Genomic DNA, 16953 nt, shown 5'->3' with positions numbered 1-16953 from the left:
ACGCCGGGGAGGAGCGCGGGATGCGAGGCGGCGGCGATCCGAGATGGACGGTTTCAAGCCTTCCCGGAAGTGCTGCCGAGGTCTGACCCGAATCCTTCCAACCCCGTCCCCCTCGTTTTTTGCGCCAGCTCTCCGGATGCCCGAACTGCTGAATTTTTGGATTGTTCTCTCCCTTCTCCCGTGTTACGCGCAAGAAAAGAGATCCCAGTGGATGATTGACCTCAAAGGAAGAATAAAATTGAGGGGATTCAAATACGCTTCGGGAGAATATAGTTTGGGAATAGAAGGGCTTTCTTGAGCATGAGATGAAACCCTCCAATCCTAAAACAAAACAACAAAACAAAAAACAACAAAAAAACTGCATGTGCATTTCAGCTTTTCGAATGGCAAAAGTCCCCTCGAGTCAAATGAGAGTCTAGAAAAACTAATTCTACAGCGCAGATAACAGAACATTATATGACTTGCTCCTAGAAATAAGGGGAAAAAAAGTCTGTGATTTCAACAGCATTGGACGAGGGCTGTGAATAGGCAATTTGTATGTAGAGATGTCCAACTTCACTAATTGAAACGTGAATTAAAAAAAAATAACTTTTTTTTTTCCTCACCCATCAGATTGGCAAAAACTTAAAAAAGCGATTCATGGCGAGGATGCTGGGAAACTGGCACTCGTGTAGGGTTGGTGGGGAAGTTAATTGCCAAATTCTTCTGTCAAGGGATCTCACCAAATCCATTACAATTTAAAATACATATCATTTTCAATGTCCTTGACCAAGTGGTCCCAGTTTGTGACCGTCCTGTAGAAAATAATACTAGGTCCTGAGGACGCATATCTGCTACAGCATCATTTTTAGAAGGAAGCAGCAGAAAAAAAAATAGTCAATAGAAAAATGGTTGCATCAATTGTACAAGGGTTTCTGAATTTTAGCTCTGGCACCCTTCAAATTAGTCCTGGGGGCCTCTGTCGGCACCAACAGGTTTTTTTCTACTCATCAACTCGTTTATTTCTACTTCAGATTACTGTGACTGGTATAATACTTAAGGAAAGTCACGTTAGTATGTTGTCATAAAGTTTGGAGCAATGAATGGAGCGGGAGGTAAGTGCAAAGTTTGCTTATAGTGAATCCAGCCTATCTTTGGAGTCTTGAGAACTTGTCTTATTGGGACATACTAAAAATGTTGGATAATTAAAAATTAAATAGATCTGTCTTGAGTGGTGTAGTGCCAGAAATAAGATTGCAAGGAGGGCTGCTTGATTTCAGGACACATTCCAAAAGTTGTTGAGCTGTTGTGCCAGTTCTCCATTAGACCCATTGTAGACTCCAAAGGAACTAAATCGCTACAGTGGTACACCATGCACGTCACTTCACTATCCCTTTTATCTTAATAATAAATATTTCTCACTGTGGTTTTTGGATAACTGCAAGTCTTCTCGATCATTCCTGTCCTCATTCTGTCCCTTTATTTTTGCTGATTGTCTTGCATTTTATGTACAACAAAATGAAGAAAATAATCTAATCTGTCCCCACAGTGGGAAAAGCACTGTACAAAAAAAGCAGGGAAATCCATGGATTGTTTTCTCTGTCCACCCTTATTCATATAACAAATCAGGAAAAATTGTGGCCAGTGTCAAGTCAAGATGCTTTTATCCACAGTGATGGGTTTGAAGTAAACCAATTTGTTTCATATCCACTGTCAGTATTGCCTTCATTAACAGGAGTGATAGGCCATATTGTTCAGGGCCAGTGTCTCTCTCTGAAATCTGCTGCCTTAGTCCAGGAAGACAAATGAGGTGACCATCAAGTAAAGCCCTTTACTTCACACCAGCATGATTTTTTCCCTGGCAGAGAAGCAAGCACAGTCCTTGAAATCCCCAGTAACAATTGCGTCTTTGCAAAAAGACAGGAAGATGTCACATTTGTCAGGCGTTAGCTCACTTTGTTAGCAACAGGAATGTGACCAGAGATCATCACTTCAGTTTATAAAACTACAAATCATAATGATTAGCAAACATCATTTTGTGGAGATTCACAATTGACTTTTGCTGATTAATCCATCCCCTGTCATGTCACCAATAGGTATACTCCTAAAGAGAGATGAGTTTATTTTCAAATGTGAAATCTGGTCAACGTTTTAATCCATACGCAACATATTTTAACACACATTTTTAAAAGGTTTACTACATCATGCAAGATATAATGCTGATTAGAATATCTTTATAATCCTATGAAGAAAGTACATTACAGAAAAGCCGTATCTTTATATTAACCAACAAAATTTTAGCAATTGCATTTCACTCTTTTAGATCATTACAGGGTTTAGGGGTGATCTCTGAAAAAACATATTATCAAAATGTCTCTTGCAATCATGACTTTGTCCTCCACTGTTCAAGTAAAATCATGTGTCATCCAGTTGGAAAATCTATTTATTGGCAACATGTATACAGCTCACACTGCAAATTTTTAAAAATTGTACCCCGTCAAGTCTGACAAAGATTTTATGGACGCTGCCAATCTCATCATTTCATCTCGTACTAGTAAGCAAAGCCATTATTTTCTACTTCTATTCATTTGCCAACTTTTCGGAAAGAGTACGTTCATATTTGCAAATACACACAACATGACAAACCAGGATAAATGGCACTGAAAAACTGTTATAAAAGAGACTTGCCTGAAGTCATTTCATTCAACAAAAATTGATTTAACTCCCAACAAAGCCCAATTGTAAAGAAATACATAATAAAATAGTACATTACAGAGAACATTAGTCAAAGTTCATTTTCTTTTTTATAGAACTACGCTACCTCCGTAAATAAGGATTTTAATTGGTCTGTTCTTTGGTGAAAACAGAGCTCTGATTTCATCGTTACCTTACGTGAGGCTGCAATTAATGGGTGTGTTCCACAGCAAAGAGGAAACGGACAACCTAAAGGAAATCAGCCCCTGGGTACTTTTATTCTCAGCACTGGGAATGGAGAAATCTTTAGCAAAACATGAAGTATTTTATTTTAAATTGCTCAAAGTGACAGAATGTCTGTCTAATAAGACTGCTCCTGTTTAACACACACAACTTTTTGTCTTTTCTTCTTTTACAAAAAGTGATTTGCTATATACGTACAGTAGCTTATACCAGAGGTAACTCTTTAGAGTCAACTTCCTGGACATCTGATGGCATCAAAGTACCATTTTAAAATGTAGAGTAACACTAAATGCGGTTCATCACCTGAAACTACCACTATTAAACAGAAGTCATATCAAGTCTTTGGTTTAGGTGCAGTACTTAATAATTAGGGCAAAACTTCTCCTAAAATATATTCCCCTCCAAACTCTTATTTGCTTCTATTTATAAAATAACCTTCAGAAAACTGCTTTTTAGGAAACAGTTGATAACTAATAATGTCAATGCCAATAACTGGGGTGCTAAAATAATTTCGTATTTCCAAGTACATACATTTTGTAAACCATTCAGTTTATTTCACCAAAGTAAACAATCGATAAAAAATAGTTTGTAAGAAATGTTCCTATAAGTGATGCTATTTACCAAAATAGTATTTTTTTTTTCCTCATAGGTGCTTCGGTCCTTTTGCTATTTATCATGAAGCTTTGAGTTAAAACCCCCTTTTTCTCTTTTATAAGTGACTTCCTGTTAATATAAAAGGAGTTCCGAGTATACACGGTTAAAGGGATGGGTCTATTGGGTCTTTTCATCTGGGATTGAATATGGCTTCATTCTTGTAAGAGGTTATTGCAGTCGCCCTGAAGTAGACTGTTGCACCAGTTCGCTACAGTAAGAAGTGGGTGTAACCTTCTGCCCCAGTAACTATAACATCCATCCAGATCCGCATGGCTTCCGGCGATGGCGCAACCATATAATAAATTCTGTCATGGGTCTTGACACTAAAGGTGAGTAATGGATTAGGACTCTAAAAACCAAAAAAGGAAAAAGAATGGGAAGTTAACGTCCTGAAATTACATTAAATAATACAGATATATGTGAGGGCCTCTTCCTCTTTAAAAGTTCTAATTTGTAGAAGTCTAAATTGGTGTTACTTTTGCTCTAGTAGAACCTATAACCCCACTTCCAACTCCTTTTCTCAAGGCTGACTATCTTTTTGGCCTTTCTGCACCAGAAATCTCATACAGAGAGCTCACTGATCAATCCTCTTAGCTACTTTGTAGGGAAAGCTCTAGCTGGGTACCTAGCTCAATATTGAGCTCTAGCTCAATAAATAATAGCTCTCCTTCTTAGCCCTGCTAAGATTCTTCCTTATAACCAAGTAGTATCTCCTTTTAGAATCTCACAAAAAATCACTTAACAGGATCTTCTAGGGGCACCTGGCTGGCTCAGTTGGTTGGGTGTCTGTCTGCCTTCAGCTCAGGTCATGATCAGGTCCTGGGATTGAGCCCCAAATCCAGCTCCCTGCTCAGCAGGGAATCTGCTTCCTCTCCCTTTGGCCCTCCCCTGCCTCCTGCTCATGCTCTCTCTCTCAAATAAATAAATAAAATCTTAAAAAACAAATATGTCCAGAAGAAGATTTTCTCATTTCACCATGACTTTTTTTTTTCCACAAAAGATCAGCTATATTAATTACTTCTACGTTTGTTTACTAGAACCATTAAGATTATATCAATCAGTTATGTCAGAACAACAATCTAAATTGCTTGGAGTTCAAAACACATCTTTTTCCCAACTTAATTATGCATTCAATGATAGAAATCTGAAAATCAGTGTTTACCTTATTAGCGTTCTTGAGGTGATCATAATATACTTCTTCAATAGCTTGGAAGTATATTACTCCTTTTAATTTAGCTTCATGCTTGTCTGAAATAATAGATGGTGTTAAAATACCTTATCACCACCGATGGACTGAAAACATTATAATTGCATTATAATTATTAAAATATTGATCTAGCTTTTAAATTACCTAAGATTAATTTGGATAATTTAGGTGAAGGCATTAGCCCAGTTTCTATACTGAAAAAAACAAGAAAAGAAAGTAATTATCAGCCCAAATCTCAGGGACTAATTGACTTTGCCCAAGGTTCTCCAGTGAATCTGCAGTCAAAAGACAACTCAGAATTACCAATACTCAAGTTAGCTTGCAAAGTCTAAAAACACCACTGACACTGATACAAATTATCTCCCCACATTCTCCAAAACAGTGGTTGTCATGGAAACATTAATATGTAGCACTGTTGTAATGAAATTTGTAAGAAGGATTGTTTTTTCTAATTTAAAATAAATAATCTACTGATATTTCTTTCCTATGAATTTCTTGTCCAGCATGCTTTTTCTCCTGTTCCCAGTAGAGTTTCATGTCAAAAATTTAAGGTCCTCTCAATGCAACATTTTTCCAAACCGTTTCTAAGATTTCATCAAATTTGCCATAAAAACCAAACAAAAGTAAAATAAAACAACCAACCAACGAAACCACTAACTAAACAGCAACACTCTGTGATCTAATACCTTCTTGAAATATTTTGTAAGTCAAACTTCGCAAAGATCATAAATGTATGTGAGCGTACTAAAGAATTTTAAAGGCACGGATGAGGCTGCAAAGAAAAAGACTATCATATCCTGCTGGTGGAAGGGCAAATCAGAAAGCTTTTGGAAGGCAGTTTGGGAAAACAAACCAATTAAAAATGCAAAAAATCCTCTCACTCAGCAATTCCATTCCTAAAACGTTATTGTATATGAGCTACTCATGCAAATGGATTTGTGTTCATTATAGCAGAAAGCTGCAAAAAATCTGATTGAATTTTAACAGGGAACTGATTCAACTATAGACTGGCCATACAGTGGAATTCACAAAGCCACTGAAAAGATTAGATCTGCATATACTCATCAGAGAAAAATCTTGAAATACTGTTATGTGAAAAAAGGAAGAAAGTGAATAATTTGGCCCCAATTAAAGAAGAAAGAATTCATATATATACTGAAAATATATATAAATGAATAGAGTAAATCTGCAAAGATTTTTTAGACTTGACAATGGGAAAAGGTTACAACTTTTATGATGCCAAAGAGACTTTCATTAGACTTTTGTTCTATTTTTAAGATTTTTACTCATGAATGTCTTTTTTTTTTCAACAATGAGAAGCTAGTCTAAAAAACCACAGCCCCGATAAATTCAGTGGAAAATAAAAGCTGTTAAATGACATTTAACTCCGCATTTCTCTAAGTTACTTGCCCATGTTTGACCATGGGCCATAGTTGCATGTGTTTGTTTGTTTTGCTCCTCCTCAGGAAACTGTTTTAATTAATGCCACGTTCAGTGGGTTCCAATCAATTTCTGTGAAAGAGGTCAGTGTATCTCTCAATTCTGAAGGATTCTGCAACTATTAATGGGAATACAGTTAACACTTTATTTTCTGAAAACAAATGTAAAACAAAATCTGAAGATAAAAGCAAATCGTATCAGTGTTTCAAGGAGGCAGAAAACTGGGGAATGAAACTTTTGTTTAGAGGGCACTTCCTATATGGGCAAGAGCTCTAAAAAAATACTGGCCTCACAAGGACATTGTGAACTAAGAGAATCAATAATGCTATTGTGAACCGACACGATAAAGCTATTTATCATTCAATTTCCATAGCATTATCCCATCAATTTACAGATATGTTTTCTGTGTCTCTGTTTTCTTTAGAGATTCTTGTAAGGTTATCCAGTTAATATATGCAGGAGGCCAAGGGCACGATTGGCTCTTGTCAAGACTTTGGGCTCTTGTCACCACTACAGCTCCTTTTGCAAACACGGTGCCTTTCTACCCCACCACCAGTGGAAGGGCCGTGGCGCCTGTGGGGTCAAGTCCAGCCTGAACTGCAATCTGTATGGCCTCCTGTGGACCCGCACTTAGTGATGTCTGGGGAGAGTGGGGGTGGGAGTGCGGGGAGCAGACCAGCCAATGATGGCTGGAAACAGCCAAATGAACAGCGTTTGTCCAACTAGGACTCACTGGTCAGTCGTATACATATTTGATCTACATATTAAAAAGCTGAATGAAATATTATTTTTGCTTTTCTTATGTAAGACTGTTCTGAGTCATCATTCATATACCAAAAAGGTTTTGGTTCTTAAAAAAAAAATCAAAAACAAATCACCAAGAAGTTTGAATTTGGAAAAATGCATTGACATGGTCAGAAGGAGCGAGAATTGAGTAACTGACCAAGAGACGAGGCTCTCAGAGAATTGAAGAGTGAAGCTGTTCTGTCTGAAGTTAATAATGAGAATTTTATTTTTGGACAATTCTGGGTGAGAGGTTGGGGAGATTATCACAGAGGCAAAGTTTTGTCTATGGATTTTTGCAGACACTAAATTGGCATTTCTCATTAAACTAGCATCTTTTCTGTTGTACAACTGAAGAGAACATCTCTGGATTTTCAGAAAGCCCGAGAGAGGCAAGCAGGGAAGCCAGCCCTAAGGGTTAGGCAGTTCGCTTCAGGCCGCTAGCCACTGCATTAACTGGAGCCCCACCAAAGAGCTCCTAACTGAAAGGTACACACCCTACCCCCTGCACACGCCAATTCTGGGGTCCCACAGCCAGTGTTTCCCTTCTTCCACATGCTTCTTGGTCACTCCCCCTTCTCTTCATAAACATATCCTGACCTCACACTATAGATTAAGTGACTGGACTGTTATTTCTCATTGATTACAGTGATATAACAATTTTTGACAATGCACATAAATGTTGGTACCATCGCCAGAGAGAAGGGTCTCTTCATCAGCTCTGGGGTGGTACTACTTTTCTTTGGTTGTTGAAGAGGACAGAGCTACACCTGTGCCGACAATGGTCATGTTTCATATGTGACCCAGGAGGCTTCTTAATAAGTCTTAATAAGCAGTTACATACATATTCCTGTATTTTTAGATTCAATAGGGTATATTTCTCATAATCCACCATTTAAAGAATCCAAAAAGATTTCAGTCACTTCATAAATACTTGTTCGCTTGTTCAGTGATGAGCTTTATTCTCTGCTTCAGGAACCATTCTCGTTTATAAACTCTAGCTGAGTGACTGTCAGCTAAGGCTGCCTAATTGTGTGTGACTTAAATAGGGCAGAGGACCATAAATAAATAAACGGCAACCTTTTATCCTAGCCTTGCAGTTTAAAAGTCAATATTTTTGTCTAAAAAGATAAATTCCATTTACTACTTATTTGGACTTCAGCTTATTTCAGAACTAGAATAGACTAATTCATAGTTTTTAAATAACATAGTTTTTTTTTATTATTTCTAGAGAAGATCACGGGGACTATATAACCTGAATATAAAATAATATATACCTAAGCTAAGATTGTCATCAACTCTATTACTTACCAATCAACCCATTCATACTGACATTTATCACCTTTGCTCTTTAACAGAGAGTTCCTGGTTTGAAAAGATCATTTAGGGTTTTCTTCTTCTTCTTTTTTTTTTTTAAATCACTCACCTGCATAATAAGAGAATGTGCGCTTGTTCCGATCAAAAACAAACCATCGTTTTTTCCACGTTTTAATTTTTCCACCCATTTTGATAAGGAATCCTCGGCAAGTCTTCTCTGTGATTGATACATGATAACAGGTATCAATGTTGTGGCCAGCAGTCTCTACGTGGCTTCGCAAATCAAAGTCTTCCTTCCGGACGGGCAGATAGCGTGTCAGAGGTCGAGCCTGGAAAGGCACAGACCCATGTCATATATAGCTAATTATTTGCGTCATTGAAGGTCACAGATGTTTACGAGTGGACATGAACTGAAAAGCCTAAGCATTAAAATGTTCATGTGATTATGAGAATTTAAGATACACATTATCCTTTGGAGTTTAAAAAGTGCATAGTATTTTAAGAAGGATGCTACGATACACAGTGGGGGAGATGGGGGGGTGAGGGGCGGATAAAGTCAGGTGAATAGATTCTACTCCTTGAAATGGACAGATGAGAAAATGGCAAGATGCTCAGGTTAATAACCTGAGGTTTATACTAGGTACTTAGCACTTAGAAACAGGGAATCATACGAGGCCTGAAGTTCCCTGGGCTGCCTCCTACAGATGACGATTCCTTCTCTCTGAAGTTCCCCAGACTTCCATCTATACAACCTAACAGACATGACCTGATTGGTAAACATTATTTAGTAAGCATACCACCCCCCCACCCCGAGCAAGATATCCCAAAGCTGTGCACATCGGCTTACACATACTCTCTCATAGAAACTGAAGGCAGAAATGTACGCTTTGAAAAGTGAAGCTAAAATAAGGTAAGAAGCAGAATCAAAGCTATACTCCATGAGCTGTCCAATGAACACATATGGACAAGGTGTACATAGATATCTTACATTTTACTATGGCTGGAGGAAAGTTTCATGTAATCTATGAAGCATGTAACACCATGGGTCATATTTCTAAAATGGTTTTTTAGTTTATTCTGTTAAATAACCCTACCCCTCTGGCCTGGGGAAAATGACCTAATTATATACTTGGAGGCAAACCTTATAATTAGGATTAAAATAGAATTATGCTATTTGGTTTAGCTTCAAAATGCCAAACAGGCATGGATGATTTTCACTGTGAATCACGATTTGGCAGAGGGTTGACATGATGAAATAAAATGAACAAGTTTTCCCTTGTATTTTTCCTTCAATATCTTGCCTTTGATTCTGGGGTACTTGACTTCAGACAGATGTCACACTTACTGATACCTCAAAGCACAGAGTCTTCAAAATAGACTCTCACTGCTGTGCTATCAAACTGCTGCCAGCTATAAAGAATAAGAGAAATGGCACCTTTTATGAAGTCTAGTAAGCCTTGGCAATATGGGTTTGAACTCTAAGTCAAATGGCACTGCAAAAAATTATATTTTAGTTCCTCAGCAAACATATATTACGTAAGCAGCTTTAGTGACAGAAATTCAGACTCTATGATAAGCAGGTCAGGAAGTTTAAGGAAGTGGGTGGGTTGCCTGAGTTTTGCTTGAGTCCGGTAACCTTGCACAAACATGTGTGGACAGCTGTGGCAAAGGGGCCACGTGTGACAATACCTACAGTGGTTAGAAAAACAAAAACAAAACCAAAAAGCCCACGAACACTACCAAGAAATTGGTTTGGTAAAATTATTTTGTTCTGGCGTGTTTGCTTCCAAAAATGGCTTAATAGAACCCTTTCTCTTCTTCAGCCAAAGGGTTTTATTTGTTTTCAGTAGCAAGTCCAGCTGCATTTTTTCAAAGCTGCTAGAAAACCATGCTTCTTTGAAGTATACCGCAAAAAACAGGTAGCAGAAAAAATGCTTCTCCCATTAAAATGTTCCATGCAGGAGTAGAGAAAAGTGTCATTTGGTCTGTAGATCTCAATCAGTTTTGAGATAAAGACACAATTTTTTATTTTATTTTATTTTATTTTTTTTTGTCTCTGAACCCCCATCTGCCTCTTGTGGTTCCAAGGTACAGGGAAAGGCAGCGGGACACAGCTCGGCCGTCTTCTACAGAATGACCACCAGGGGGCAGCCTATTCCAACCCATCCGGACCCACTGACCCACCTGTGCTCTCTGTTTCTCCCTTATTTTTACTTCCTTCTCAATTAACTTCTGCCTCTGGCTAGTTTCTTCCTGCAATCGTTTTTCCAGAAGTTCTCGGCGTCGTTTTTCTTCTTCCAGGGCTCGTTTCTTGGCTTCCATTTCCCGTTCCTAAATTTGCAGAACAAATTTTAAGAAAGGCTGGTTATACTAGAATGCTTCCAACGAACAGAAATTTCTCTCCAGTTGGTTTTGTAGCCCGGGCTCTAACAATATACCAGCTGGATTAAAATAACCTCTTCCATCCTGCTTTGGTTTTAATAAATATTTTGATGGTGAAAAAAAAATCACCTCTCACATAGTTTTCGAAATCATCCCACATCAGAAAGGCAACTGCAACATTTAATTGAATGTTAACTCTACACATAATGTGTATTCACAACTGAATATAAAGTGAAAATCCAGCTTGTGGTATTCAGTCATTTCATACAGATGATCACCACGCTCCTGTTTATAAGAAGGGTCACAAATTGTCACCCAACACTAGTCTGGGCGTTAGCCCTCCTTGCAGGGACCATCTTCTAAGTGAAGGCCATCAGTCCTGGTCCTTCTGGTTCCTTTGTTGCTCTGTGGCTTCCTGGCCAAAGGTCGCAGAGGAAGCCCACGAGGAAGTCAGAAGAGGAAAGGAGGGGCCCTTTAAGGCAGGATGCAAAGGCATTTGGGGGGATTCCTAAGGAAGTTCAGATTTGGGCTTGAGATACAGTCACAATAATGTGGGATTTTAAGTATTACAACAGCACACAAGCTGGCAAGAAAGGGGGAGTACATATAGACATGACATTCCTCCTGGTTCCCTGGGAGGCAAAGTGGCCATCAAAGGGAAAATACAATAATAAGCACTGCTTTGGGTCCACGTTGACACTATATGTATTTTAAATCACAAGAAAACTATAGTGCAGCAAGGAGGCTTAGAAATCCTAACACCTTTACTTTTCAGATGAAAAAAATGAGGCCAAAAGGGTTGAGTGACTACTCCAAGATTATATTGCTTCTTAAGGTCCAAGGATAATTTCCTGTCAAGTGCAGGGCAGTTGGAACCGTTCTCACCGACCTCTGGCATAAAGACATTATGCCTACCCTGGATTCAAGCAGCCGGGTCTTCTCTGCATGAGCCTGCTTCAAAAGTCTCTCCATTTCTTCTATTCTGGCAATATTTGAAGTGCTGGCACTGAAGAGAACACAAAAGCCTTTTAAGAATACTGTTGGAGATTGACGTCTCTTGAAATACACACGCGTCCATGCACAGGCACGTGCACACACCAGTCCTGGGGAGGGGTATGATACGATCCAATGTCATTTTAAAGGATGTTACTTAGGAGAGTCATTCACCTGAACAGGCAAGTCAATTCAGCTCTGAAAATTGTAGGTGCCATTGATTTACCTCAGTTTAGGACACAAAATATAGGCAAGGAAAATAATACCAAAGAAGAGTGCTTTACTCATAAATAAAGAAACCCAAAATCTTACAGAGCATGTTCTCCAAATGCTTTTTTCCAGAGTCTAAAAATCATGGACCATGGGAGGCTTTCTTGTTACTTTAATCGTTCAGACATATCAGACCAATAAGCCTATCACCAAAGTTCTATGTAGATGACACCTATGGTTTGAAGTCACTTTATTTGGTTTGGAAATATGTGTCCTCAGCTGCTTTTTTGCTATGTCTTTAAACACATGGACATTTTAGGGAGAGCCTGGCTGGCGCAATTAGAAAAGCATGTGACTCTTCATCTCTGGGTCATAGACATGAGCCCCACATTATGTGTAGAGATTATTTAAAAATATACATAGATGTGGATATTTTATTTCATACATCATGAGGCCAATTAGAAAAAAAAAACCTTTTCTTAAAGATGCAGCAGAAGAGTGATGGCTAGTTTTGTCAATAATACTCATCTACCGTACTGATGAGGAACCCCTCTGAAGAGATTCAAGAGCTTCAAAAGAAATGTAATGAGAAAGACATTATATAACAAGTGAAAGAAAAAAACTAAAAGGTATAAAATCTGCAAGAACAGTTAGGGTCAGTAACTAAAAGAGAAAGAAAAGAACTTGGAAATGTTTAACATTAACCAAAAACTATTATTTTTCTCTTACATTTCTCTTGTATTTTATTTGAGTGCTCTGGAAAAAAGGGCATGACCTAGGTCAAAACTTCTTTAGTCTGATGCTCCAGCTATAAAGAACCAAAGTTATTTCCTATGCATGTAGATTTATCTAGTCATTTAATATATGTCCACTTTTCTAGACCCTCTTGGGGACAGATTTTGTGCCTGTATCTATCTTCTATAGCATGTCACACAGAAGGGATTCACGTCAGACGCATTTATATAAGAATGACTTTATATGAAAATGAAAAGGATAATTCTTAGTTACAGTCTCTCAAAATTATATTGTTGATCAACTCAAACCTAGGATGTTTCACACATAGAGCTAAATTCCTTTACAGAGATAAATGTCCACAGTATATATGGTTTATTTTAAAATCAGTAGCAGCAGTTTTATAGCCACTTTATTCCTAACTGCCAAAATTTGGAAGCAACCAAGATATCCTTCTGTAGGTAAATGAATAAAATAAACTGTAGTACTTCCAGACCATGGAATATTATTTAGCACTAAAAAGAAATGAGCTAGCAAGCAAGAGACATGAAGGAACCTTAAATGCATATTACGAAGTGAAAGAAGCCAATCTGAAAAGGCTAAATACTGTATGACTCCAGCCTTACAACATTCTGGAAAAGAGAACCACGGAGACAGTAAAAAGATGCATGGTGGCCAGCGGTTTGAAGTCGGGGGAGGGAAGGCGGGATGAATAATCAGAGCACGCAGGGTTTTCAGGGCAGTGAGAACCCTCTGTATGACACTATGATGAGAGATATATGACATTTTACATTTGTCCAAACCCAGAGAATGCACAACATCAGATGTGAACCCAGTTGTAAACTATGGACTTTGGGTGATAATAAAGTATCAACATGGGTTCATCAGTTGTAACGAATGTACCACTCTGGTGGGGCATGAGGATAACCTGGGAGGCTGCATATGTGTGGAGATGGGGTATATGGGAAATTCTGTACCTTCCTCTCAATTTTGTTGAACCTACATAACCACTCTAAAAAACTGTTTTTTAGAAAAAAAAAAAAAGATCAGTGCTCCCAGCCCCATTACAAACTGCATCCATCCGGTAAAGGGTCAACCTTAGCAATGTTGTATCTTTAGGAGTTTAGCTAATCTCCTACTTTGCAAGGTTACATTGGGCTAATTTTTATCCAGATGTGTTCTCCTTATAGAGAGAGAACAGTTCATTTCCATGGACTGTTTGGGGTGGTACAAAAGGGTAAGTTCTGCTCTCTTCAATCCGTAAGAATTAAAGAAAAAAATCTTTAATTTTTGCACAAATTAAAAGTGTATGTCTTTTTACGGAGAACAGTCAACATCATAGATGCTAAAGTGGCACACCTCATCAGCTCAACATGATGAGTATCATGTTTATATTCTTTTTTTTTTAAATATAATTTTTTTTAATTTTTTTTATTTATTTATTTATGATAGTCACAGAGAGAGAGAGAGAGAGAGAGAGAGAGAGAAAGAGGCAGAGACATAGGCAGAGGGAGAAGCAGGCTCCATGCACCAGGAGCCTGACGTGGGATTCGATCCCGGGTCTCCAGGATCGCGCCCTGGGCCAAAGGCAGGCGCCAAACTGTTGCGCCACCCAGGGATCCCTCATGTTTATATTCTATAGTGTTTTCTGTGACATATATGTCACAGACACAGGTATATATGTCTTATGTCTCCTATCGATTTGTAAATAAATAATTTGATTCCACTAAGTCTCGGGTCTTAAAAACTCACCAACTAAAGAAACAAAAACAAGCACTCACCAATTGTCTAACCCCCATCTGTTCTTCAGTTTTTTCTACAACATACTGTTTTCATCTAGGTTGTGCCTGAGCGTTGTTACAGAAAACTTTCTGTATCCATCCCTTCATTGTTTGAACAACATTCTTAGAATGTTGATACTTAAGTTGAACCCAAATCAATCTTCCTACAGCTTCCATGCACTGGGCCTAGGTATGACCCTGAAACCTATCCAGATGAATTGGTTGGAAATTGGTTAGAAACAAATATTTTCAGTCCATGGTTTTTCATATATCTATAATTTGGGCACATCCTGGGGGTAAGTTTTCAAATAGTTGCTTGTCTTCAAATATTTCTATTCACTTTTTAGAATTTTTGAGGGTGTTTTCCATTTATTTTTTAATATTTATAATTAAGTTTCTGCCAATGATAGTCATTATTTGGCAATATTTACATAAATATCTTAACTTTTGCTCCAAAGGAACTCAATTTTCTGAAAACATTTGATAGAAAATACATGTTAACATTTACCACCTCGTGTCTTAATAACCCTTAGGCACCTAAAGTCACCTATTTTTTTAAGCCACCTTTTATATGTTTTTAAGACCATTTTGGTTATTTTGTTGAGAAAAATAATTTGTATCCACAGACACCTACTTGTTCTCTACAGCTTTTGCTATCTTTGATTTTAATATTTCTTTGACATGTAAACCACTTTTATTTAGCAAAACTTCTGCTGCTCTGTGATACTATGTCACTGCCAGTTTTATTTTTTTGTCCCGTCAGGATTGCACCTACACTGAAAAGCACAGGCTGCTGCAACAGGAATGTAGGGAGAAGTCTCGGCTTGTCAATACCATGGCATCCATGGCAGATAGAAATGTCAGCAAGCGAAATTCTTAGTACCTGCCATGCAAAAGGAGAGTCTGAAATCCCTGAAGATAAGCTTTATAGTGGGTGATTTATAGAACAATACTCATCATAGTTTTCTCAAGCCCATCCGAATTATGAGGAGTAATGTTTCTTTCCATTGCTTCAACTTCTGACCTTCTTCAAAAGTAGGCAAAAATTTCTGATCTTGCATGTGATTCCTGTAAGGATGCTGGTGCTACTGAGTCATCGGGCCATTAACAGTATAAAGATGACTAGTTTTGACATTCTTTCATACTCAATGATGTTCTGCTATTTTGTCAACGAAGATTTCTTTCTGTATCCTACCAATTTTGGTAAAAACCATATTCATAAAGAAAAAAAAAACACTCCCGTCAAGGGTGAAGGAATCTAAATAGCAGATTTGAGGTTTTCGGGGCTTTTTAGAATATTCACCTTATAGGCGAAGGCAAAGACAGAAAAAAATTAGAAAGACAAAGAACAATGGCATACAAGAAATAAGTAAGGAAAGAAAAACAAAACTAACTGGAACAAAACAAAATTCCTCATCAAGACACATAAAACTTTTCCAAGACTGTGACTGGTGCACCGATATTGCCATTAAATGAAGAACCAGTAAGTATCCCGGAATATTTATTTTCAATGAATCTTCTCAAGTACTTTCAGCAAATTATTAGTCCTTATGAAATGTCTAATCGTTCTCTGTTCAGTAGCTCCTTGAATATTACAAGAGCACAACAAGCCCTCTGACCCTTCCTAACCAATATTCATGTGGTTTGAAACACCCAGTCCCCCTTGACAGTTGGCTGCCCCTGTCCCTCTACTATCACTTTGGTTTTCTGTATCTCTTCTGGAAGAACTTGCTAGAATAAAATGCAGACACTGGGTGTTGATTATCTAGAATAAAAAGCAGAATACAACCTTTTTTACCAAAAATGAACAAATCAGAAGCATCTGAAATTCGAACTAAAGCATCCCTTAGACCCAAGTTCAGCCACGGATTGCCCTCAACTGCACAGCCAGTCCTGCTCCCTGCCCCACATGCACACTGCTGGTACGTAAGCTATAATGAAGGATCAAATTCCCTAACATTTTCTCCAAGTATGAGCGCAAGGCCAGGGCTTAGGAAATTAGTAATAGCAATTGTGATAATAACATATCATTGTAGGCGGCATGCAGAACACTACACAGTCTAAGCCAAGCCAGTAATTTCAGCAGAAAAGGGGTTTTATGCAGAATTGACTCTCGGCTGCTGTTTTCTATGACCCAAGACCTGTTTTCTTAACTTTTTGTTTGTTCTGGTGTGAGTAATGATGCTGAAAAAGCAAACACACTGCCTAACTCAAGTGACTTACTGGTAGACGTAAAAATGATGTCTCAACAAAAAGCAAAGGGCCCAATGTACCCTTAACTCTGAGTAATTCTGTAATTCCACGAATGGCTTCCTGTGACATAATAAACCACAAGACTAAGTTTCTGACGCTAGAATTTCACCATGGAATTACATCTTTAATATACTTGGAATTACATCTTTAATATACTTATCCTTTCAGAATATTTTAATACATAGCTTTAAAAAATATCTAACAAAGAGAACATGTTTTAGTCCTTTCTTTCTCTTCTGACTTGAAAACGTTCTCATGAAGGATGTGTTGTCATAATATACATTC

The 16953-nt window shown here is 38.0% G+C and overlaps 1 protein-coding gene and 1 long non-coding RNA gene across 30 annotated transcripts in view; one reads left to right on the top strand and one right to left on the bottom strand.

The window, feature by feature from the left end:
• Positions 1–2084: 2084 nt before the first annotated feature.
• The window catches only part of PHLDB2 (pleckstrin homology like domain family B member 2), a 217835-nt gene continuing 202966 nt past the window's right edge, over positions 2085–16953 (bottom strand). For all 25 annotated transcript variants that reach the window (XM_049105425.1, XM_049105427.1, XM_049105426.1 and 22 more), the window contains 5 exons: positions 11615–11705; positions 10502–10648; positions 8427–8646; positions 4733–4818; positions 2085–3919 (listed from right to left, as the gene is read on the bottom strand). In XM_049105425.1, coding sequence (XP_048961382.1) covers positions 3779–3919; positions 4733–4818; positions 8427–8646; positions 10502–10648; positions 11615–11705 — 685 coding nt within the window. In that variant the 3' untranslated portion in view covers positions 2085–3778. The remainder of the gene's footprint in view (positions 3920–4732; positions 4819–8426; positions 8647–10501; positions 10649–11614; positions 11706–16953) is intronic.
• Positions 14569–16953, top strand: part of LOC112678556 (uncharacterized) — a 30356-nt gene continuing 27971 nt past the window's right edge. For all 5 annotated transcript variants that reach the window (XR_003147666.3, XR_003147660.3, XR_003147663.3 and 2 more), the window contains exons 1-2: positions 14569–14711; positions 15179–15898. This is a non-coding gene — a long non-coding RNA (uncharacterized LOC112678556). The remainder of the gene's footprint in view (positions 14712–15178; positions 15899–16953) is intronic.

This window comes from Canis lupus, chromosome 33, assembly GCF_003254725.2.
Source record: "Canis lupus dingo isolate Sandy chromosome 33, ASM325472v2, whole genome shotgun sequence".
Taxonomy (NCBI): Eukaryota; Metazoa; Chordata; class Mammalia; order Carnivora; family Canidae; genus Canis; species Canis lupus.
Note: the sequence above shows the minus strand (reverse complement) of the source record. Positions and strands in the feature narration are given on the sequence as shown.